Below are 24608 nucleotides of genomic sequence, written 5' to 3'. Positions count from 1 at the left end.
AGTGAGCCAAGATCGTGCCACTGCACACCAGCCTGGGACAGAGAGTGAAACTCCTTCTCAATAAATAAATTAATTAATAATAATAAAAGTAATAATAAATCTTGCCATCTTCCAGAAGCCCCCCTTGTACTCTCTTCCCAGCCACCAGTGCCTCCAAAAGAAACTGATATCCTGACTTGTTAGACATGGTTTCGCCTGCTTTAGGACTTTATGTAAATGGAATCACAAAGTGTATACTCTTCATTGTTTTGGGGTTTTATTATTTATTTATTATTGCTTTTTAGAGATGGGGTCTCCCGAGGGCAGGGAGGGGAAAAAGAAAAAAAAAAGTTAGATATGAGGTCTCCGTACGACACCCAGGCTGGAGTACACTGCCTATTCACAGGCGTGATCACAGCTCACTGCAGCCTCAAACTCCTGGCCTCAAGCGATCCTCCTCCCTCAGCCTCCTGAATAGCTCAGGTTATTGGCGTTTTATGGCTTTGGTTTTGGTTTTGGCTCAACATTGTTTGTGATTCACCCAAGTTAAGTCATTCTTTAGTTTGTTCTCACTGCTGTATGATATTCTGCTGTGCCAAGAGATCACAATTTATTCCTTCTCCCACTAATGGGTACTTGGGCTGCTTCCAATGTGGGGCTATTATGCATTGCGCTGGGGGGGCATCTCTATTGGATGTCTACCTAGCAATGGAATTGCTGAGTCAGAGAAGATCCAGCTAATAGTGTTAGTAGATCCTGCCAAACCGTTTCCCAACATGAGTGAATGGGTCTACACTCCCGCCAGCTGTGGATGAGAGTTCTAGGTGCTTTGTATTCACGCCTGCATTTGTTCAGCCTGTACTCATTTTGCAGAGAAGGCAACGGACGCTCAGAGAGAGGGGCAAGTGCTGCCTCCCCGTCAGGGAGGCAGTCTGGATCCTTCTTGCTAGAAGCCTGGTAACCCACCTCCTCTCTTCTCCTCCCCCGAACCTCCAGCATCCTGCCCGCACTGTGCCCTCCCAGCCTGGCTGTGGGGTGGGGTGGGACAGAGAGGGTCACGTGGAGTTGGGTTCTGAGGGAGGAAGCCAGGCGGGGTGCAGACGGCTGCTGATTCTGGGGCTGCTCAGGAAACCAAGGTAAGGGAGGGAGTGGAGGTGGGGGCAGGGGGATTCCTGGAGGCAGAGCTGAGGGTGGGGAGGGGGCCGAGATGAGGGCAGTATGTGGACAGACACTGGGCACTACTGTCACTCTCTCATCCCCCAGGAGACCTCCCCCCAACCATGGACCCACCGTCGCCAAGCCGGACCTCCCAAACCCAGCCCACAGCCACCTCTCCGCTGACTTCCTACCGCTGGCACACAGGGGGAGGTGGGGAGAAGGGGACTGGAGGGTTCCGCTGGGGCCGCTTTACTGGCTGGGGCAGGGCCCTGAGCCACCAGGAGCCCATGGTCAGCACCCAGCCAGCCCCTCGCTCGATATTCCGTCGGGTCCTATCTGCGCCTCCCAAGGAGTCACGGACCAGTCGCCTTCGACTCTCCAAGGCCCTGTGGGGGAGGCACAAGAACCCACCGCCGGAGCCAGACCCAGAGCTGGAGCAGGAGGCCCCAGGTACATGGTTCCCCCACCCTGAGCTTGGGCCGGGCTGGGAAGCCGGATGCTTGGGTTTTGTCTGCCTCCGGAGCATCAACCCTACAGACACAGGAAGTTGTGGGGAGTGCGAAAGCCCAGCAGGAAGCCACTGGGGCCCAGCTACCCTGTTCCCTCTTTCCCCCTAAAGAGGGTAGGAGGAGTTGCCAGGGTCCTGTGGGCAGAGGGTCCATCTGAGGAAGGAACAGTGAATGTAAACCCATGATGGTATTGTCCAGAGGCTAAATGGCTCTTGGCCCCAACAGGTATCTCCTTCAATGGCTCAGGCCCATCCTTTCCTACCTGGATATCCATCTTCAGCCTGCCTCCTACTCTCCTACCTTCTAGCTTCTGTGTCTTTGTTCTGAGCTCTTAAGCCTCAGCCTCTCCATCAGTTCAGTGAGAATAATGATCTCCATTTTGGAGAGTATATAATTTTATTTTCTCATATTCATTCATTTATTCAAGCAGAGGTTTGTTGAGCTTCTATTGTATGTGCCAGGCCCTGATTTAGGCACTGAGGACACACTAGTGAAAGAGACAGATGACCCTCCCTGCCCCATGGAGCTCACAGTGTAGTGGAATTGACAGGAAATCCATCAACAAGAAAATGACAGATGGGCCAGGCATGGTGGCTCACACCTGTAATCCCAGCACTTTGGGAGGCCAAGGTGGGTGGATCACCTGAGCTCAGGAGTTCGAGACCAGCCTGGCCAACATGGTAAAACCCTGTCTCTACTAAAAATACAAAAAAAAAAGTATCTGGGCATGGTGGCACATGCCTGTACTCCCAGCTACTCAGGAGGCTGAGGCAGGATAATCGCTTGAACCCGGGAGGTGGAGGTTGCAGTGAGCTGAGATTGCGCTACTGCACTCCAGCCTGGGCGACAGAGGGAGACTCCATCTCAAAGGAAGAAAAAAAAAGAAAGAAAATGACAGATGGTGCTAAGTGTCACACAGGGGGATCTAGAAGAGTAATGGATATCACAAGAATTAGGGCTCAGGAATGTAACACTAGCCTAGGGCCCAGAATTTTTTTTTTTTTTTTTTTTTTTTTTGAGGTGGAGTCTCGCTCTGTTGCCCAGGCTGGAGCGCAGTGGCGCGATCTCGGCTCACTGCAAGCTCCGCTTCCCGGGTTCACGCCATTCTCCTACCTCAGCCTCCCGAGCACAGGAACCCGCCACCACGCCCAGCTAATTGTTGTATTTTTAGTAGAGACAGGGTTTCACTGTGTTAACCAGAATGATCTTGATCTCCTGACCTCGTGATCTTCCCGCCTCGGCCTCCCAAAGTGCTGGGATTACAGGCTTGAGCCACCGCGCCAGGCCCCAGGCCCAACATATTTTAAGTGATCCGTTAATAAGCGGGAGTTATCATTTATTGCTCCTGGTGGTAAAAACGAGGGAACAGACAGGAAATCGGGGAGGGCTAATTCAGCCCTCCCCGATTTCCTGGAAGCTCATTTAATTCTCACTGCTTATATTCCCATTTTGTTTTTGTTTTGTTTTTGTTTTTGTTTTTGTTTTGAGACACAGTCTCACTTCCTTACCCAGGCTGGAGTGCAGTGGCGGAATCTCAGCTCACTGCAAACTCTGCCTCCCAGGTTCAAGAGATTCTCCTGCCTCAGCCTCCTGAGTAGCTGGGATTACAGGCATGTGCCACCATGCCCGGCTAATTTTGTATTTTTAGTAGAGACGGGGTTTCTCCATGTTGGTCAGGCTGGTTTCGAACTCCTGGCCTCAGGTGATCCGCCCGCCTAGGCCTCCCAAAGTGCTAGGATTACAGGTGTGATCCACGAAGCCCAGGCGCATCAGGCTATTTTTTAAAGACAGGGTCTTGTTATGTTGCCCAGGCTGGTTTCAAACTCCCTGTCTCAAGCAATCTGCCCCATCTCGGCCTCCCAAATGTTGGGATTACAGGCATGAGCCACCTTGCCCAGCCCCTGTCCTGTTTTTTAACCTCTTGGACCCACATAATATCTTGGTTAAGAGAAGAATGCAAAAAAAATAAAAAAAAAGAGAGAGAGAAGAATGCTTGTGACTGAAGCCCAGCCCAACCACTCACAAACTGTGTGACCCTGGGCAAGTCACTCAACCTCTCTGAGCCTGTCATCATAGCCCTTTGAATGGCTTTTGGAGGATTCAATGCAAGAAGGTGTGCAGAGTGGTATACAGGGTACTGGGCACATGGTAGGTGAGCTGTGTCTGCTACCCATGGTTAGTGGGGACAAGGCCCAGACAGAGAGGAAAGCTTGCCCAAGGTCATATAGTCCGATATGGCTGCTGGGGTGGGGGACACCTAGGAGGGAACCCACCATGAGCCTTCGGGAATGGAAAGGATAGCCTGAGGGAGAGAAAACGTCTCTTAAGTCCCCCAGTGCCTCCTCTTCTTCCCAGAGCTGGAGCCAGAGCCAGAGCTGGAGCCCCCTACCCCACAGATCCCCGAAGCCCCCACACCCAACGTGCCTGTCTGGGACATTGGGGGCTTCACCCTCCTTGATGGGAAGCTGGTGCTGCTTGGAGGAGAGGAGGAGGTGAGAGGGGGCACCTGGGAAAGGGGAGGGAAGAAAGAAAAAGGAGGAGGGCAGAACGGAGGCAGGGGCTGGAGGGAGGATAATGGGAAGGTGTCTGCCTCTCCCTCGGTCTGCCTGCCTGCCTGCCTCCCCTCTCTGACTACCTACTCCTGCGGGAGAACAGGGTCCTCGAAGGCCCCGGGTGGGAAGTGCTAGCTCCGAGGGCAGCATCCATGTGGCCATGGGGAACTTCAGGGATCCAGGTAAGCTTGAGGGGTGGAAAGGCCTGGGGCATTTGGGAGGCTCTAAAAGTGGGGCAGAATCTAAGAAGACTCCAACCTCCCAACCTGCCACCCATAACTACCTACAGATCGGATGCCTGGAAAGACAGAACCAGAGACTGCTGGTCCCAACCAGGTCCACAATGTTCGGGTAAGGCAGCCAGTGAAGGGGGGAGGTAGAGGGGAGAGCCAAGACTCTCAGACCCTCAGAGCTGAAAGGGCACTCTTGCTGGGTGATCTGGAGCAGGTTGCTGACCCTCTTTGGGCCTCAGAGTCCCAGTCTGTCAAATGGAGCTAATGAAATAACCTTTCTCTAGGAGTTGTTTATGGGAAGCCAATAGAGAGTGCAGGAGCCAGGCAGGGCAGTGCACAGCTGTAGTCCAAGCTACTCAGGAGGCTGAGCAGAGAGCATTGCTTGAGGCCAGGAGTTCAAGACCAGCCTAAGCAACATGGGGAGACTTCATCTCTTAAATTAATAAATGAATAGTGTAGGAGAATATATGATTGATGCTTTACAAATGGGAGTTTGGGCCAGGCACAGTGGTTCACACCTGTAATCCCAACATTTTGGGAGGCTGAAGCAGAAGGATTGCTTGAGACCAGGAATTCAAGACCAGCCTGGGCAACATAGCAAGTCCCCAGTTCTACATGGTAACATTCACCTGTAGTCCCAGCTGAGGCAAGAGGATCAGTTGAGCCCAGAAATTTGAGGCTGCAGTGAGCCATGATTGCACCACTGTACTGCAGCCTGGGTGACAGCACGAGACCCTGTCTTAAAAAAACAAATGAACAAACAAAGAATTAGGAGCTGTTGGTTGCTCTTATTATTCCTGCTAATACAGCCTGAGCTTGGTGTTGGTCCTCCAAGAGCAGTAGATCCTCTGGGATATCTTGGGAGGGAAGGAGCTGAGGAAGGAGCACAGATTTCTGTGCAGCTGACATTCCCTTCCCCACAGGGGTTGCTCAAGAGGCTGAAAGAGAAGAAAAAGGCCAGGTTGGAGCCCCGGGATGGGTAAGGGTGTATGAGAGGCTGGAGGGGCTGGCCTCTCACTGGTCCCTCTTCCTCCACCTCCTGCATATCATTCCAATCTACACCAAACACCCCCTGTGGCCTCTGTGTTCTGCCCCACATCAGCTGATGCTGGGGACATTGAATGATGTCGCACAGAGCCAGGGTGGGGGCAAAGTCTAACACAATAACTCTAAAATGGGAGCTAAGTCAATCAACTGGTCTGGGAGGGTTAGGTAAGGGACCCTTGAGCTGAGATCTGAAGGGTGGATGGAAGTTAACTAGGCCAACAGGGGGGTGGAAAAAGCATTCCAGGCAGAAGGAACAACAAGTGCAAAGGCCAAGAGGCCGAAAGAAGCAACTAAAATGAGGACAAGGGGGCTGGGTGAAGTGGCTCCCAGAACTTTGGGAGGCCGAAGCGGGCAGACTGCTTGAGTCTAGGAGTTCAAGACCAGCCTGGGCAACATAGTGAGACCCCATTTCTCCAAAAAATACAAAAGTTAGCTAGGCATGGTGGCGGGCACCTGTAGTCCCACCTGCTGGGGAGGCTGAGTGGGAGGATTGCTTGAGCCTGGGAAGTTGAGGCTGCAGTGCACAGAGATCATGCCACTGCACTCCAGCCTGGGCAACAGAGCAAGATTCTGTCTCAAAAATAAATAGGGCTGGGTGCGGTGGCTCACACCTGTAATCCCACACTTTGGGAGGCAGAGGCAGGTGGAACATTTGAGGTCAGGAGTTCAAGACCAGCCTGGCCAACGTGGTGAAATCCCATCTCTACTAAAAATACAAAATTAGCCAAGCATGGTGGTACATGCCTGTAATCCCAGTTACTCAGGAGGCTGAGGCAGGAGAATCACTTAAACCTGGGAGGGGGACGTTGCAGTGAGCCAAGATTGTGCCACTGCACTCCTGCCTGGGCAAAAGGGCAAGACTCCATCTCAATAAACAAATAAATAAATAAATAAATAGGGCTGGGCGCTGTGGCTCACACCTATAATCCCACACTTTGGTGAGGCTGAGGCGGGTGGATCACTTGGGATCAGGAGTTCAAGACCAGCCTGGCCAACATGGTGAAACCCCATCTCTACTAAAAATATAAAAATTAGAAAATTAGCCAGGCGTGGTGGTGGGCACCTGTGATCCCAGCTACTTGGGAGGCTGAGGAAGGAAAATTGCTTGAACCTGGAAGGCAGAGGTTGCAGTGAGCCGAGATCCAGCCACTGCACTAAACAAGACTCTGTCTTAAATAAATAAATAAATAGGATAAAATAAAACAAGGCCAGGGAGGCTGGAGCTCAGACAGTGATGGATTAGGTGGAGGGAGATGAGGTGACAACATCTGGACTCAGCTTGGTCATGTAGGTCACCAGGAGTTGAGTTTATCCTAAAAGCAAGGAGGTGCCATGGGGAGGGGGCACAGGGGAGAAACGGGATCCGAATTGGGTTGAAGTCCTTCCTGGCCTTCCTCTACCCTTCAGGCTATGGGGGATGGGGAAGAGGCAGGAATGACCGCGTGCTCACCCGCCCCCTTCCCAGACCCCCCAGTGCTCTGGGCTCTAGGGAATCGCTGGCCACACTCTCTGAACTGGACCTTGGCGCCGAGCGGGATGTGCGGATCTGGCCACTGCACCCCAGCCTCCTGGGGGAGCCCCACTGCTTTCAGGTAAGTGCAGACAATCCACCTCGGTTCCACCTCAGTCCCACCTCCCACCCTTTGGCTTCACCCTTGGCCTCGATCACACCGTTGGATTCTTCATCCCAACAGGTAACGTGGACGGGTGGAAGCCGCTGCTTCTCTTGTCGTTCGGCCGCTGAGAGAGACCGCTGGATCGAGGACCTTCGTCGCCAGTTCCAGCCCACCCAGGTCATTGCCCTCAGAAAAGCGGGACACGGAGACCCTGCCCACAGGCCTGGCCCGCCCCTTCCACTCTACCCAAAGCCAGCTCGCTCCATAACCCGCGCCCCCAACACACCTGCCCCGCCTGCATCGTTGCAACAGCTCCAAGACTCCCCTTCCATCTATTACCAGCCCCGGGAATATCAGACCCGCCCCTTCTGTCCACTCCCGGCCCCATATGCACCCAAAGCCCTGCCTGCCAGGCAATCGCGAAGTCTTTACTCCAGTACTACTCTTCTATGCCCTGGAGCCCCGAACTCTCCCGGAGAGCCCTGAAAAGCTAGAAGACTTCTGCGTAACCACCTCCGGACTCCCGTAGCTCCACTTCTTTCCCCAAAGGCCCAGCAATCTCCCTAGGGACCCGACGCAACAGGTTTGAGGCTCCACGCTTCACTTGCGGTGCCTTCTTTGGGGTGCCAACAAACCAAAACGCTTCCCCCCATCCCACTCCCATCTGCAGGACAACGTGGAGCGGGAAGAGACATGGCTGAGCGTGTGGGTGCACGAAGCGAAGGGGCTTCCCCGGGCAGCGGCGGGGGCACCCGGCGTGCGCGCCGAGCTGTGGCTGGATGGCGCGCTGCTGGCACGCACGGCGCCTCGGGCCGGCCCAGGCCAGCTCTTCTGGGCCGAGCGCTTCCACTTCGAGGCGCTGCCACCGGCACGTCGCCTGTCGCTGCGGCTGCGCGGCTTGGGCCCGGGAAGCGCGGTGCTGGGCCGCGTGGCCCTGGCGCTGGAGGAGCTGAGCGCCCCACGCGCGCCTGCCGCCGGCCTGGAGCGCTGGTTCCCGCTGCTTGGGGCGCCGGCGGGCGCAGCACTGCGGGCGCGGATTCGGGCGCGTCGCCTGCGCGTGCTGCCGTCCGAGCGCTACAAGGAGCTGGCGGAGTTCCTCACCTTCCACTATGCGCGCCTTTGCGGGGCCCTGGAGCCCGCGCTGCCTGCGCAGGCCAAGGAGGAGCTGGCGGCAGCCATGGTGCGCGTGCTGCGGGCCACCGGCCGGGCGCAGGTGCGGCACCGCGACAGCGCGGACCGGGGCTACCAGGGGTAGACCGATAACGCGCTTCGGGCGGGAGTTGGGGCGCAGGACCTGAGTTGCACCTGTAATGGGGGAGACACCTTGAAGGGGCGAGAAGGGCGTGGTACAACCTGTAAGGGGCGGGGCATCTAGAAGGGCGAGGCCTGAACATCACCCGTAAGGGGCGGGGCACCTTGAAGGGCGGGACCTGAGCGTCAGCTGTGAGGGGCTGGGGCTGAGCTGCACCTGTAAGGGGCGGTGCACCTTGAAGGACTGGGCCTGAGCTTCAGCTGTGAGGGGCGGGGCCTAATTATCACCCATAAGGGGCGGGACACCTTGAAGGGCGGAGCCTAAGCTTTAGCTGCGAGAGGGGCCTGAGCATCACGCGTGAGGGGCGGGGCCCAGTTTGAACCTCAGCGCTGAAAGGCTTAAATTTCTGCTGTGAGGGTTAGAGGTTCTGGCCTCGGTTATGAGCCCCAGCAGTAAGGACTGGGCCTAAGCATCAGCTACGAGGGGCGGGGCCTGTGCCTCTGGTGTGAGGACCAGCCAAGGATCCGAATTCCCTTGGACTCAGTCTGCATCTGGTGCAACCTGACCCCTTGCCCTTCCTAGGCGCTGGTGACTGACCTGGGCACTGCGGAGCTGGCGCGCTGTGGAGGCCGTGAGGCGCTGCTGTTCCGGGAAAACACATTGGCCACCAAGGCTATCGATGAGTACATGAAGCTCGTGGCACAGGATTACCTCCAGGAGACCCTGGGTGAGCTGGGGGAGAGTCCATGTCAGCGGCCTGTTGGTGAGCTAGGAGTGAAGGGACCTGGGTGAAGTTCTAGGAGTCCTTGAGCAACCCGGATTCTCAAGATGGTAGTGAGTGGTGTTTTGGGGGGTGCCAGGATCCTGGGGACAATTGGGAGCTCCCCAAGATGTTGGGTGCCTCCGGAATAACCTGAAGACAAGGTTGGAGGATGGGTGTGGCAGGTTTTGGTGGTGATGGCCCCAGCCCCTATCTGGCTATGCTGGGCTGCAGGACAGGTTGTGCGGCGTCTCTGTGCTTCTACTGAGGACTGTGAAGTGGACCCCAGCAAGTGTCCAGCCTCGGAGCTGCCAGAGCACCAGGCCAGACTTCGGAACAGCTGCGAGGAGGTCTTCGAAACCATTATCCATTCCTACGAGTGAGAATCAGGGCCCCAGCACCTTAGCCCACCCCTGCTTACCATGCTAGCCCCGACCTCCAGTTTAGGGTTGCCAGATAAAATACAGGAGACACTCAGTTAAATTTGATGCAGTAATTGGGACCATGCTTATACTAAAAAATTACTCATTTGAGCCAGGCATGGTGGCTCACGCCCGTAATCCCAATGCTTTAGGAGGCCAAGACAAGAGGATCGCTTGAGCCCAGGAGTTCAAGACCAGTCTGGGCAACATAGCAAGACTCCATCTCTCCAAACAGCTTTTCAAAAATGAGCTAGGCATGGTGGCATGCACCTGTATTCCCAGCCGAGGCTAGAGGATCTCTTGAGCCCAGGATTCAAGGCTGCAGTGAGCTATGATCATGCCACAGCACTCCAGCCTGGTTGACAGATACCCTGTCCCAAATAAAAGTAAAACTATAAATAAAAATTACTCCGTTATCTGAAATTCATGTTTAACTGGATGTCCTGAAGTTTCATTTGCTACATCTGGCAACCCTATCACCATGCAACCCTATCACCACTGACCCCAAGTAACCTGAGACCCAATTCCTTGTCCTGTAACCACAGGTGATTCCATATCCTCAATTTCATGCCACTGGCTCCAGATAACATAGGACCTCAATCCTATGACCAGATGATGCCCCAAGTCCATGATCCCTGGCTTTAAGTGACCCTCCACCTCAAATCCCATGCAACTGATCACAGGAGACCTGGGATTCCAATCCCTTGACCTCTGACCCTAGGTTAACCTGCATACCTAATCCCTGACTTCAATCAAGTGACTTCTGACCCTAGGTGACCTCCAGAGCCCCAATCCTACTTTATATCTTGTACTCTGGCCCACCAGTCTCATGTCTAATTATAAGTACATCCAAGCTCATTACCTCTGTCTTCATGTGACCCTGTACCCCCAACTATAAGAGTATTATCCCCAGCTACATAGCTACACCATAAGCCATGGCCCCATGCTGACTCATAATCCCAAGCATTGTTATCTCAGATATTTCCAATCCTGGAGCCCAGACCCCAGGTTCAGTGAGAAGGAGGCCTGCATGGGCTTCATGAATAGCTTTCTGGAGGATCATGGACCAATCATGCAGTGCTTCTGGGACTCCCAACCTTATGACTTTAACCTTTATGCCCATAGCCTCCCCGTCTGACTATTCTTTGCCTCTTCTGCACCAGCTGGTTCCCTGCGGAGCTGGGCATCGTGTTCTCAAGCTGGCGAGAAGCATGCAAAGAACGTGGCTCTGAGGTGCTGGGTCCCCGACTGGTGTGCGCCTCCCTCTTCCTGCGGCTCCTGTGCCCTGCCATCCTGGCACCCAGCCTCTTTGGTTTAGCACCAGACCATCCAGCACCCGGCCCAGCCCGCACCCTCACACTGATTGCCAAGGTCATCCAGAACCTCGCCAACCGTGCCCCGTAGGTGCTGGGAAGCTAGGGGTGGGGGGACCACGCTGGGAGTGTGGGGGTGGCAGGTGCCTGACCTGACCCACCCAGCCTGGCCCTGATCCAGGTTCGGTGAGAAGGAGGCCTACATGGGCTTCATGAATAGCTTCCTGGAGGAACATGGACCAGCCATGCAATGCTTCCTGGACCAGGTGGCCATGGTGGATGTGGATGCTGCACCCAGTGGTTACCAGGGCAGTGGCGATCTGGCCCTCCAGTTAGCTGTGCTGCATGCCCAGCTTTGTACAATCTTTGCTGAGCTTCACCAGGTATGGCCTGAACCCATAGTAAGAAGGCTTGGGAGACTCTGACCCTGGAGACTTTGCTCAGTCTCTGTCCTGCATGCCTCACCAGACAACCCGAGACACCCTGGAACCGCTGCCCACCATCCTGCGAGCCATCGAGGAGGGCCAGCCTGTGCTCGTGTCAGTGCCAATGCGTCTCCCACCGCCCCTGGCCCAGGTCCACTCCAGGTAACCTCAAGTCTGGTCTGGGGTCTGATGGGTGGGAACAGGAAGGAGCAGGGCTCAGACAGGGGTCAGAGGTGAAGATGGATCATCGTGAGCAGAGGTCAAGCCCAGGGTCAGACTGGAATCACAGGTTATAGAAAGGGTCGGGTCAAAGGTCACAGTGTGTTTGAGGTCGGGGATGAGAGGAGAGGTTAGGGTGGAATGATGTCAAGGGTCATAGAGAGGACAGTATTATAGTCAGAAGTCAAGGACAGGAGCCAGGCTCAGTGGCTCATGCCTGTAATCCCAGCACTTTGGGAGGCTGAGGCAGGAGGATCATTTGAGGCCAGGAACTTAAGACAAGCCTGGGCAACATAGGGAGACCCCATCTCTACCAAAAAAAAAAAAAATTACCTGGGTGTAGTGGCATGTGCTGGTAGTCCTAGATATTTGGGAGGCTGAGGCTGGAGAATAGCTTGAGCTCCAGAATTTAAGGTTGCAGTGAGCTATGATCGAGCCACTGCACTACAGCCTGGGTGACAGAGCAAGACCTTGTCTCAAAAAACAAGAAAGGACAAGTTCACCTGGGGGTGAGGTCACTTCTGGTCAGGTCGGGATGGGGTCGTCTCAGGGGCCAGTAGAGGGTCTAAGATCCTCCATCCCACCCCTAGCCTCTCCGCAGAGGAGAAGCCCGGCTTCCTGGCCCCCCGGGACCTCCCCAAGCACACCCCTCTCATCTCCAAGAGCCAGTCTCTGCGCAGCGTTCGCCGCTCAGAGAGTTGGGCCCGGCCACGGCCGGACGAAGAGCGGCCCCTGCGGCGGCCCCGGCCGGTGCAGCGTACGCAGAGTGTCCCGGTCCGGCGTCCTGCCCGCCGCCGCCAATCTGCGGGGCCCTGGCCGCGACCCAAAGGCTCCCTGAGCACGGGCCCTGCGCCCCGCGCCCGGCCTTGGACCCGGGACTCCGCCTCGCTGCCTCGGAAGCCGTCGGTACCCTGGCAGCGCCAAATGGACCAGCCGCAAGACCGAAACCAGGCACTGGGCACGCACCGACCTGTGAACAAGGTAAGGTCAGGCCCAGGTCCGCGCCTAGGCAGTGCGAACAGGGACGCGACTGGGGAAGACTGAAGGGCCAGGCAAGTCTGGGTTCAAGTACCCAGCTCGCTGCGCTGTGTGACCCCGGGCCTAGCCCGACCCTCTCTGAGCTTCAGTCTCCCCAGCTGTACCGCAGGAGGGATGTTCCCCAATTAGGCAGGCCGGTGATGACGCTGAGCGCTTGGGCCTGGGAGGTCAGGGTCTCCAGGGAGACACAGGGGCGGGACGACGGGTCAGATTACAGCTGCTCTCCCACCACAGTTGGCAGAGCTGCAGTGCGAGGTGGCCGCTCTGCGTGAGGAGCAGAAAGTGCTGTCCCGCCTCGTGGAGTCGCTGAGCACCCACATCCGGGCCTTGACGGAGCAGCAGGAGCAGCTGCGGGGCCAGCTGCAGGATCTGGACTCCAGGCTCAGTGCTGGGTGAGCCCAGCCCTCTCCATTAGCTCCGCCCCCAGGTGGGCCCAATCCAGTTAGATCTGACCAGGCCCTCCCCCCACAAACCACGCCTGGCACGACCAAGCCCCACCCTGGCCCCGCCCCAATAAGTCTGTCCAGGCCCTGCCTCTTGGCAAGCCCCGCCCCCAGGTGGACCCACCCCACGAAGGTCGGCCTAGGACCCTGGCAGATTCTCTCATCCAGGCCCCACCCCTCCATCAGCCCCTCCCAACCCAGCTGGGCTGGGTACTGAGATATCTCAGCCTGGGCACTCCCTCCAGCTCAGTCACGACCCCACCCAGGACTGGTCAAGCCCCACCTCCAAGGGATGATTGATAGGTCCTGTCATTCCAACCATTCCAGTCTCTGGTCCGACCCTTCTTCAAGCGTATTTAGGCCCCGCCCTTCAGTCTGAACAAGCTCCGCCTCCACTCCAAGCTCCGCCCCCTGAATCCCTGGCACTCCAACCAGGAGCTGGAAGGGACTTCGTTAGCCTCTGACCTTCGCCCCGATCCCCCGACCCCCACAGGAGCTCACAGTTTGATTCAGAGCACAACCTAACAAGCAATGAAGGGCACAGTCTGAAAAACCTGGTGAGACTGCCATCTGAGCCCTGGGGCAGGTCTGGGTGGTGGAGGAGTAAGGGTTGCTGTGCAGCCCTCTCCTGGTTTCTGAACCCCATCGCCACTGCCTCCCCAGGAGCACCGCCTAAATGAGATGGAGAGAACTCAGGCTCAGCTGAGGGATGCTGTCCAGAGCCTGCAGCTTTCTCCAAGGACGCGGGGGTCTTGGAGTCAACCCCGGCCCCTCAAAGCACCCTGCTTCAATGGAGACACCACCTGAGCTGCCCATCCTGCCTCATCACACGTGGTCTGGGAGCAGAGAGATAGCCATCTTAGGGGGGGTGTCTGACCTTGCCTTAGCCCTACTTGGCCTACAGTGGGGAGTGGAGCTGCTGGTCCCAACCACTCTGGCAGTATGAAGTTGCCCAGTAAAATCTTGATTTCAGTGAAATTGGTGGTTTCTTTGCCCACTAAGAATTGCCAATTCTTAGGCATTTGCCCCACAAGCCCTAGTCATCTCTCCCAAATTCTCCCCTAATTAGAAGTCTCATGGATAGGGCCATGTACACAAGTTCTCACCAGCTGTGTGACCTTAGACCTTCATTCTCTTAAGAGCCCGTTTTCTTATCTGTGAAATGGACGTAAAGATCCCTACACAGTGAGAGGACCCATAGTTAAAGGCATTCGATAAAAGGTATTCACCATTGTTATAGGCAGCACCTGCTTCTCAATGAAGCACGAATTCCACCCCTGGCAACCTCCCAATCCCACAGTGAGAGCATCTTCCTAAGCCCTCCTCATGTCACGGAGGCCATGGGTCTGGGAGGCGGATAAAGGAAGGGGGTCAGGTGTGGGGATGGTTGGATACTGTGTGCGAATGATTGGGTAAACGAGTCATTCAAATCATGGGTGAGTGGATGGGTGAGGGGTAGAGTGGGTGGAGCAAACGGCAGACGGATAGGTTAGCATTTGCTGGATGTTTGACCTGGTAGGTGAGTAGCTGGGTAGTTGGTTAACCAGGTTGGGTATGTCTGCCTAGAAAAGGCCTGGTTCATAGTAAGAAAAAATTTTTTTGAATGTTGTGATTATATATATCATATGTACATATGTTGAGGTCTCCTGAGACTCCTGAGAACTGGGCAGTGGAGAAACAATAATGAACTAGACAGGAACTTACATGTTAGTGGAGAGGCCAAATCAACAGACAAACTGGTGGATGGATGTTTGGGGGGCTGGGTGGAAAGATGTGTGTGGGGATGGTTGGGTACTTGCTTGGTTGTATGGATAAATGAGTATTTACTTGGGTGCTGGATGAATGGGTGGGTAGATGGGAAGTGAATGGGTGGGTTGAGTGGGTGTTTGGGTGAATTAATAGGTGGTTGGAGGGGTGGGTGGATAGGTGATTAGTTGATTGGATAGGTAGATGAGTGATTGACAGATTGAGCAAGTGGATGAGATAGCTAGGTGGTTAGATATCTGGATACATGGTGGATAAGACAAGACAACGGGCCATGACGTGTGTCTGATGGGGTAGTCCTGGAAGCTGTGATCCTGGGAACTAGGTGGAGAAGATGACTTAGGACTGAAGACCTAGGGCAACTCTAGGGGCATGGAGGTGCTGAAGTCCAGTGTGGATGATTGGGAAGGAGGGAGTGAGCTTGTGGTTGTAAGGTAGCTGATGGGGGGCAGGGGACACAAGGCTAAAAATTGGCTGGGTGGAGTCTTCAATGACCTATCAATGACCCATCAATGACCCATAGGGGAACTTCTCTGCCCCCTCCCCACTCTTTTAGTGCTTTTAGCGAGCCTACCATTGGAAGTACCAGTGGGATGATAAGGAGCCATTGGGGTGTGGGACGACAAGGGTGTTGTCATGGTAACGGGGCCTCTCCCTGGACTCAGGCCGTGCGGGCCCTTTAAGGGTGACCCGCTTGGCCACTCCCAACATGGCGGCGCGCCCGCTGGCCGCCCCCCCCTGGGGCGGCGAGGGGGGGGTGGGGGGGCGCCCCGGACCTCCCCATCATGGCGGCGCGGCGGGGCTGTCGCGCTGAGGTCACGGCGGCGCGCCGGGGGGGCGGGGCGGCGGGGGGAGCGATTTAAAGGGACAATGTCCCCCGAGCGGTGGAGGCGGCGGCGGCTGCGGAGGCCGCGGCACCGGCACGGGGAGCGGCAGCGGCGGTAGCGGCAGCGACGGCCGCACCAAGGAGGGGAGCTCCGAGCCCCGGCACCTGGCCGGCGGCGCCGCCTCCCCGGTGAGGCCCGGCCCGGCCTGGGGAGCCCGCGGGTGGGGCGGAGCCGTAGCGGGGCGGGGGAGGCCCGGGCCGGGCCGGGCCAGGCGGGACCCCCCGGGGCGGGGGCGGGGGCGGGGCCTTCAGGGGCGGGGCCTGGTCGGGGGCGGGGCCGTGCAGGTGGGGGGAGGGGCGGGGGTCTTGGGGCAGGTGTCCCCCCTACCTCGGCGCGTCCCGCGGGGTCTCCTGCCCCGGGGTGCACGGGCGGAGGGCGCATCCCCCGGACCCTGGACCCCCGAGGAGTGGGCCCGCGCGGCGCAGCCCCCACCTCTGCGACCCCTGGGGGGCGTCCGGGTAGGAGCCCCCTCCCCACGCTGCCAAAGTGCTCCGAAGTTGCGGTCCCGCCCGTTCCCCGCGGGCAGTGCCCACCCGGTGGACAACCGCAGGTGCTTCCTCCGGGCCTGGGTAGGGACCCCCACCAAGACTGCCAGCCCACGGAGGAGCCCCCTGGGAATCCCCAGGCCCCCGAGGGCAGCGCCTGCAACCAGGCCTGGCGCCCCGGCCCCGCCCCGGTTGCCTGGGCCCGGCCTCCCCACCGTCTCCCTGGGGAGGGCGCCTCATTCCTGCCCTTCACTTTCCGCCGTTACCTTGAAGGTATTTATAGGTAGAGAGGACAACCCCCGCTCCCCAGGGTCCTCATTTCTGGACCAGGAGCCCCATCGTTTTCTTTCGCCCGAGGACTAGAGCAATCTTGGTTGGGGGGTGGGGGGAATGGAGGAGCCCAAGCTGGGTATGCATGAGGGATAATGTTGGGGAGAAGTGAAAGGGTTAATGCTGGGGTCACTTGAGGCTGTGTGTGTGGAGGGGGGTGAAGGGGTTAATGCTGGAGAACCCTAAGGTCCTGTGTGGGGGAAGGGTTGGAGTGTGGGAAAAGTGCAGGGATCATTGGTGTGGGACAACCCAATGGAGAAAAGTAAAGGGGTAATGATGGGAGATTCCTGACGGTGTATAGGATCGGAGTGTACAAGTGGCTGGGATTCTTGCCGAGGAAACGAAGGCATGGCAGTAGGATGTGCGTGTGCATGGATGTGAGGGCAGGACTGGGGAAAGTGCAGCTGTGTGTGAATGAAGGGAGGCGTCTGGAGAAATCGTAAGATTGATGGAAGAAAACCAGGTGGTTGAGTGTGCATGTGTCAATATGGGTAAACTGAGGCAGTGCAGGATCTGTATAAAGGGGAGGAGTTATTGATGAGGAGACGGAGGCATGCTGAGGGTAGGGGCCATTGGGATAGAAGGTGTGTGGAAAAGGTCTGAACACCATTAGCTCCCCTGGGCTGGGAGGTAAACTGAGGCAGTGAGCTGCAAAGGTGAGGACCGAGGTTTTGAGGGATGGGAAACTGAGGCAGATTCCCTTTCCTCCATCCCCTAAGCATTTCCCTCTCTCTATCCCCAGGCCCACAATGCCCCGCTGAGCCAGTCCAGCAGCTGAGTGGATCCAAGCAGAGAAAATCCGATGGAGGGGTCCCTGGCAGGCAGCCTGGCTGCACCAGATCGTCCCCGAGGCCCAGAGAGACTGCCCGGCCCGACTCCGAGGGAGAACATCGAGGGTGGGGCCGAAGCTGCTGAGGGGGAAGGTGGCATCTTCCGGTCCACCCGTTACCTGCCTGTCACCAAGGACGGCCCCCGAGACATTCTGGATGGCAGAGGTGGCATCTCTGGTAAGAGAATGGGCCCTGTGGCCCCCAGGGAGCATCCAGCCCATTCCCCAAGGCTCAGAGAGAGCCAAGTCACCCAGCGCAGCAGTGGCTGAGCTGGGATGCTGATTCTGCTTGGGTCCAGAGCCTTTTCTTTGCACTCTGTTTAGTTTCTTATTTGACAGTTGTGAAAACAGGTGTCCTGGGAGCCAGTGACCAGACCAAGGCTCCCCACTGGGTGGTGTGGAGCTGGGACTTGAACTCAGGTCATCCTGGCTTCCTCCTCTGAGCATACTAATTGGGTCCAGAGGCCCATCTCAGCACCCCGTACTCCCTGCCCCCAGCCCACTTGTTCCACAGGTATTCCCCACTCCCATCAGTCTATCCCAGCTCCCTCTGGCTGTCTGGGTGTATCTTGTTCCTGAGCCATGGGCCAAAACAGCTTCTGTGGTGGCTAGGGAGAGGCTGGGTAGTCAGCGATGCTGGCCACCCCTCGGTTTACCCAGCAAAAAGGTATCTCACACTCTCCCCACCTCCAGACGTGTTATTCATTCATTAAATACTGAGCACCTTCGGTGTGCCAGGGTATGTGCTAGGTGCTGGGAAGACAGCTGTAAACCAAAGAGGCAAGAATTCCTGCCCTCAAGGGGCTGACACTCTAGTAGGGGAAATGGACAACAAGCAACTAAACAAATATCAGAAGGACAGGTAGTGACAGATGCTGTGAAGGCATTAAACAGAGTGCCAGGATCATGCCTGGGAGACCTGGGAGAGCCTCCCTGATAGAGTGGCATTTGAATGGAGCATGGAGTGAATGGTGGGAAGGGCATTCTGGGTGGAGGGAACAGCCAGTGCAAAGGCCCTGTGGTGGGGAGGAGCCTGACGTGTCCAAGGACCTGGTAGGAGGCTGGTATGCCTGGAAAACAGTGGGCTGATGCATCACACCCCCCGCCCCCATCTCCAAACACCTCATCAAGGGCTTCCTCCGTGCCAAGGCTTTTGCATGATCATCTTCTGTCATTCTCCAAAGAACCCTGTGGAATAGCCTTCATTATTATTATCCCGTGTCAGAGATGGGGAAACCGAGACCCTGAGCGGCGACATAAGTTGCCCAAGGTCACCTAGCCAGGGAGTAACATGGCTTGACAGCCCTCACTCTTAACCACCCTGCTGCATCCTCACAGATCCTTGACCTGCTCTGGCCACCTTTACCACTCATGATGCTCGGATATTTATAAATACACAGCACCTTCTAGGGGCCACGCACTGGGGCACAGCAGTGACTGAGCACACACCATCCTTGCTCTCATAGACCCCACCATCTGAGGCTGGGGAGACAGACGTTATGATACCGTGTTATGACCTGGTGTTATGTCACCAGGTGTTATGACACAGCAGCTGGGGCTGTGATGAGGAAAGCACCTGGTGGGGAGCAACCAGGAGTTCCTGCAGGAAGTGAGAGGTAGGATGAGGGACAATGAGCCAGACCAAGGGGGAAGAAAGCATCTAGGCAGGGGGCTGCGTACGTGCAAAGGCTTAGAGGTAGCTGGTGGCATCTGCAGGTGTCAGGCAGTGGGGTGGCAAGGTGAGACCCCTGAGGGCAGAGGGTACATCCAACTCCAGAGTATCAGCATTCAGGGAAACTTTAGCAATCCCCTCCTCTAAGCCATTAATAACTGAGTTAATAACTGAGGCTCAGAGAGAGGCAGGATCTTGTGCCAGGTCGCACAGCCGGCCAGGGCTGGGCGGGGACTTTGATTTTGTGGGAGCCTGAGGGTACAGGCTCTAGGGATCCCAGGGTCCTCTCTGGGTCTGGTTCCGAGGGATTGGACGTCTCTTCTCTACCTCACAGATGCCCCAGGTCTGGGGAGAGGGGAAAAGCAGGCAGGTAGGTGCATCCTCACTCCCATTGGGGAATCACCCAGGGTCTCATACACGCATCTGTTTTATAGCTTGGGGAGGAGAGAAATGTGGCTGCTGAGGGGGGCCAGGCCCACCCTTGAAGGTTTCCCTCAGCAGCTAGGGGCAGGGGTAGGAATGGCTTGACTTAGAGTGAGGTCATGGCCTGGATGTTGGAAGAATGCCTGGGTTTGGGACACCACGTCTCTCCCACTGCCCTCTCTGCCCGCTTGATCTCCCCCTCCGGGACACGGGCACCTGCCCTACTAGTCTTGTGATGCCTATAAATAGGAACAGGCTCTGGGGCTGCTATTCCACCCCAAAGCCTGGGCCTTCCTTTATCCCCACTCAGCCCTCGGAGCCCCCCAAGAGCACACTGGAGTGGCCACCTCCAAACTTCTCTGCCTGGGCAGGGGTGTGCCCGCCGCCTCCTCTGTCCCCAGTTACGGCTGTTTACCCAGAGCTCCCACACCCCCTCTGCAGCTCCTGCCTCTCTGGTTGGGCCTCCCAGGTTTAGAAAAGACTCAGGGGCTGAGGTGGTCTGTATGGATCGATGAAGAGTCTGGTACATGCCTGGCATTGTGTTGGGGACAGGGTACCCAGGGACAGATGACATATCATTTCTGCCATCTTGAGGCCCCAGCCTGGGGAGAAAATCAGAGCATGGAGTGACCGGACCTGAGGCTCTGGGGTCTAGCCACAAGCTTCCCCCTTGAGACATCGCTGAACCAGCCCTGATCCCCCAGGTCTCCCACCAGCCTTCTTCCCCTCCACCGCCACTTCTCTGGATGGAGCATTTACTGCAATCTTGTTGGCACCCATTGCTGGCCCTGCGAGACTGGGTCAGTGGCTGTTCCCATTGCACAGAGGAAGAAACCAAGGCTCGGAGTGGGAGAGGCACGACCTTCAGGGCACCCCTGGGGTCTTGAACTCGGATCTGTCTGGCTCCAGAATCTAGGTTCTTGGCCACTCTACCAAGTTGAACCCCAGGCTTGGAGTTCAGGCTGCTTATGGACACCCCTTGCCACCAGCATTTGCAAACTCTCGGGGAACCCAGATGGCAGGAGCCAACAAGGGCCCCTTGGCATGGCCACTGCCTAAGGGCTGCGACCTAGCACCTCATCTGACCCATAGGGACTCCTGGATCCCCATCAACTGTGGAGGCCTCTGGGTGAAGCCCCCACCCCCAAGGTGTCTTGGACACAGGGCACTGCTTGGCCTGCTTCCTCCAAAGTCACTGCCACTAAAAATAGGAGCCTCGCTGGAATTGCTCAGACAAAGAGGCCACGCGGTCCCCTGGCTCTTGGAATTCTTAGACAACGGCAATCGCAGAATCATCAAATCTGGGACGCCCGGAATCTTGGGAGCTTGGGGTCCTAGAACCTCAAAAGCAGGATGCCCGGGACCCTCAGACTCACACCTCTAGGTCTTACTAGGGCAGGTTATATGCGAACCGGCTGCCCTCTCCTGAAAAAAGTCAAATCTATGACTCATATGTTCTCTAGAGACCGTTTCTTGGCTGGGCCAGGCCTTTCTTTCCCAACTCTGAACGCCCTCTCCAACACCCCCATCCTAAAACCAGCCCTTGCACCCAGGCATAGCTCTGCTGCCCATCAGTGTATCCCGGTGGTTCTCAAATGGGGGTGATTCGCCTCCCCCTCCAGGGGACACTTTGGTAATGTTTGGTGACAATTTTGGTTGTCATGACCGAGGGCTGGGGAGGTGCTGGCATCTGGAGTGTGGAGGCCAAGGATGCTGCTTACCATTTTGCAATGCACAGGATGGACCCCACCCCAGAAAATGATCTGGCCCCAAATGCCAATAGTGCTGATGTTGAGACACCTTGTGCTGTAGATGATGCAAATTTCCATACCCCCACCACCCCTTCCAGAGGTCACACAACAGTCACAACCCTTTTCTTGGGTTCAGAAGAAGGACCCTCAGCCAGTGACCACACCTTTCTGGTCAACACCCTCTCCCCACCCTACCTCCATTTTTATCCCTTGACTCTCAACAGTCAGCTCTCAATTTCTTGGGCCAATTGGATGATGAGGGATTGGAAAAAGAATTCGCCCCAGCCCTATCCCTTTTTCTGGACCATCCTCAAATTGAGGCTAATCCAACAATTGCATCTGTCGGGCTCTGGACGGGGCACAAGTTCCCCCAGTGTGTTAACCTTGGCCCAGGCAATTGGCCTGCTCCCCGATTGGCAGGCTTACCCGCATCAGGCAAGTGTGGCGGGCAGAGACGCAGGCCAGGATTCCTGTGGTCGCTCCAGGCATTGGCTCCACAGGCGGATAATAGAGAGTTGGCTCCATCTGTGTTGGTGGGGAGAGGGTCCCAGGAGGGGATTGGATTTCAGGACATAGGCCTGGCAGAGGGTGCAGAAGGCAGGGATGGGCTCTCTGCAGCTCAGGTTAGAACAGGTGCCTCGATCATCATCTGGCAAGGATTTGCTGAGCACTTGCTGCATGCCAGGTGCTGGAATGCTACAGTGAACGATGCCGACAAAGTACCTGGTCTACTGTGACTACATGCTAGTGGGGGACCCAGCAGTCATCCCAAGAAAGAGCCAGGTGATTTCAGAAAGTTCTAAGAAAGAAATGAAACAGATGCTGAGAGAGAAAATCATAGTGGCTCATTTGAGTTAGGTAGTCAGAGATGAGTGCCCCGGGCAGAAGGCATAGCAGGTGCAAAGGCCCTGAGGCCCAAAAGAGTTAGGTGGGCTTGGGGCTTCCTGAGGAGGCCCATACAGTCAGAATGGAGGCATTGAAGGGCCAGGAGAGAGATGGGAGGTTGGAGAGACCAGCAGAGGTCTGACCTCATAGGGCCCTGTAGGTGGCGGCTAAGAGTCTGGTTTTTAGGCCGGGCACAGTGGCTCACACCTGTAATCTTAGCACTTTGGGAGGCCGAGGTGGGTGGATCGCTTGAGGTCAAGAGTTTGAGACCAGCCTGGCCAACATGGCAAAACGCCCTCACTACTAAAAATAGAAGAATTACCCAGGCATGGTGGCACACGCCTGTAATTCCAGCTACTCGGGAGGCTAAGGCAGGAGAATCGCTTGAACCCGGGAGGCAGAGGTTGCAGTGAGCCGAGATCGCGCCATTGCACTCCAGCCTGGGCAACAGAGCAAGACTCCATCTCAAAAAATAGAAGTCTGGTTTTTATTATAGGTATAATGAAAAGCCAGGTGAGTTTTTACCAGGGTGAGGCTTGTAAAAAACCACCCTGGCTGCTGGGTTGGGGGAAAGAGAGGAGGGTTGGAAGGCAGCAAGGCCCTGGGGTCCCCCAGGAGAGCCAAGGGGACTCCTCCAAAGAAACCCCTTTCAGGGCTCAGGACCACAGAGGCCACGGGCCTCTCAGGGAGAGGAATTGGGAGCCAGCAGGGCCTTTCTGAGGCACCTGGCAGGGCTCCTGGAGCTGGGGTGTGGAGGGCCCCGGCCAGGGGGACCCCAGCCCCTCAGGGTCTCCCCTCTCTGTTGCAGACGGGCAGCCCCATCCCGGCCTCAGCGAAGCCCTCCCCCGTGCCACCTCCGCCACCCATCGGATCAGCAGCTGGTGAGTGCCATGCTGGCCCTGACCTCAGGGAGGGCAGGGGGGCAAGCAGGACATGCCCAGGCCTCAGAGAAGCCCCTGGGAAATGAGAAGGGGACAGGAGGGAATCAGGAGGCCAGGCAGGAGGAGGAGGCAGCTCCCGGCAGGCAAGCCCCTGGGCGTGTGCTGGGGTTGGGGGAGGTCTGGGATGAACACAGAGGGTCAACTCTCATTATCCCTTGCCAGGAGCAGGGCCAGAGGGGCAGGAGCCTGGATGTTGGACCCTTGGAGTCCTCTCTCTGCCAGGTGACCCTTAGAATGATACTAGGCCTCTCTGGGCCTCAGTTTTCTCATCTGCAAAATGGAGTCCATAAGATGCATCTCATGAATTCGCCTTGAGGATCCAAGGGGCATTGGGTGAGAGCAGGAATCAAGAGCAATGCTGATGGTCCCTACCCTTTATTAAATGGCTTGGCAGGTGCTAATAAGTCATAGTGATCTTTTTTTTTTTTTTTTTTTTTTTGAGAAAGTCTCACTCTATCGCCCAGGCTGGAGTGCAGTGGCGCGATCTCGGCTCACTGCAACCTCCACCTCCTGGGTTCAAGCAATTCTCCTGCCTCAGCTTCCCCAGTAGCTGGGATTATAGGCACCTGCCACCATGCCCGGATAGTTTTTGTATTTTTAGTAGAGATGGGGTTTCACCATATTGGTCAGGCTGGTCGAGAACTCCTGATCTCAGGTGATCCACCCACCTCAGCCTCCCAAAGAGGTGGGATTACAGGCATGAGCCACCATGCCTGGCCAGGTCATAGTAAGCTTATCAGGATTACTAATAGCTCTCAGAATGAACAAGAATATTATTAATTAATTAATAATAGCTGCTATGAGCTACGCTCTGAACATGTGTTTATCCCCACTGAATCCTTGCCACAGCCCCAGGAGGACGGTCCTGTTAGTATCACATGTCAGTGATGGAGCTTAGAAAGGTGACCTTATGGTCTCCACCCAACATCTGAATGGAACATTTTCCACATCTGTTCCATAAGCGTGATTGGCATCCCCTGATGGAGGCAGGATCTTGAAAAGGAAGGGAGAACCGATCTCAAATGGTCATAATAAGAACCCACACTGGGCCAGGCATGAGGTGAAACAAAGCATTTCTCAAGCACTGAGTTGTGTCATCTTCACCCTACACCCTGTGGGGTCATTGAAAGGTTGTGGTTGTGAGCATTTAAATAAGCACCTGCCTTGTGTTGCAAGCACCTTTTGTTGATGATGGCTATGAGAAAGCTCCACAGATGTTGTATAAGGACAAAGGGGTTCCCAGTCACAGATGTTGTATAAGGACAAAGGGGTTCCCAGTTTTTGGGAATTACCCCCAATTTGAGGATTGGAAAACTGAGGCCCAGAATGGTTACCCTGCCTCCCCCAACCCCACTCCCACCCCTCTGCCCAAGAAGGTCAGGATCACTGGGGCCAAAGGCTTAGCAGGGACCTTCAACCTCTCCTGACTCTGCCTTTCCGGAGGGGGGAGATGCAGGGAAAAGGAACATTCCTTTGAACTGTTCTGCCACAAAGTTAATCACCAAATCTGGGGGAGAGGTGAAACTAAATTAGCAAAATCACCCCAGTTTGGGGAGGACCAAGACAGAAGCAGCCTGGAGCACAGATGAGAGGCTTGGGTCGTCCCTGGGGAGAGATGAGAGTTGACTGTTGCCACCAGACTTCTTAGAGGTGGCCACATCCCCGTGTGGCCCAG

General features: G+C 56.2%; 2 protein-coding genes and 1 long non-coding RNA gene across 13 annotated transcripts in view; 2 read left to right on the top strand and 1 right to left on the bottom strand.

Moving 5' to 3' along the window:
* The first annotated feature begins 1057 nt into the window (after nt 1-1057).
* On the top strand, nt 1058-13944 carry RASAL3 (RAS protein activator like 3). The gene is made up of 18 exons (XM_054545993.1): nt 1058-1115; nt 1243-1587; nt 4002-4138; nt 4302-4380; nt 4488-4549; nt 5355-5410; nt 6944-7070; nt 7173-7271; nt 7765-8307; nt 8929-9073; nt 9341-9485; nt 10692-10928; nt 11023-11224; nt 11310-11428; nt 12076-12466; nt 12758-12915; nt 13460-13523; nt 13630-13944. The coding sequence occupies exons 2-18, from the start codon at nt 1260-1262 to the stop codon at nt 13771-13773; spliced, it is 3036 nt and encodes a 1011-aa protein (XP_054401968.1). The 5' UTR covers nt 1058-1115; nt 1243-1259; the 3' UTR covers nt 13774-13944.
* LOC129051745 (uncharacterized) lies at nt 5202-15403 on the bottom strand. Its single transcript, XR_010138429.1, has 3 exons — nt 15305-15403; nt 8944-9130; nt 5202-5369 (listed from the first exon to the last, which is right to left on the bottom strand). It is a non-coding gene; the product is annotated as an uncharacterized LOC129051745 (long non-coding RNA).
* Nucleotides 15404-15585: 182 nt separating this feature from the next.
* Nucleotides 15586-24608, top strand: part of WIZ (WIZ zinc finger) — a 27836-nt gene continuing 18813 nt past the window's right edge. For 3 of the 11 annotated variants that reach the window (XM_054538716.2, XM_054538713.2, XM_054538715.2), the window contains exons 1-3: nt 15591-15745; nt 17175-17439; nt 22801-22873. In XM_054538716.2, coding sequence (XP_054394691.1) covers nt 17235-17439; nt 22801-22873 — 278 coding nt within the window. In that variant the 5' untranslated portion in view covers nt 15591-15745; nt 17175-17234. Of the gene's footprint in view, nt 15746-15927; nt 16168-16301; nt 16376-17174; nt 17440-22800; nt 22874-24608 lie in introns of those variants that run through there. The other 8 variants (XM_054538719.2, XM_063719323.1, XM_054538718.2 and 5 more) reach the window with 6 other exon arrangements.

This window comes from Pongo abelii, chromosome 20 (genome assembly GCF_028885655.2).
Source record: "Pongo abelii isolate AG06213 chromosome 20, NHGRI_mPonAbe1-v2.0_pri, whole genome shotgun sequence".
In the NCBI taxonomy this organism is placed as follows: Eukaryota; Metazoa; Chordata; class Mammalia; order Primates; family Hominidae; genus Pongo; species Pongo abelii.
The sequence above is the reverse complement of the archived record's forward strand: the minus strand, read 5'-3'. Positions and strand labels throughout refer to the sequence as shown.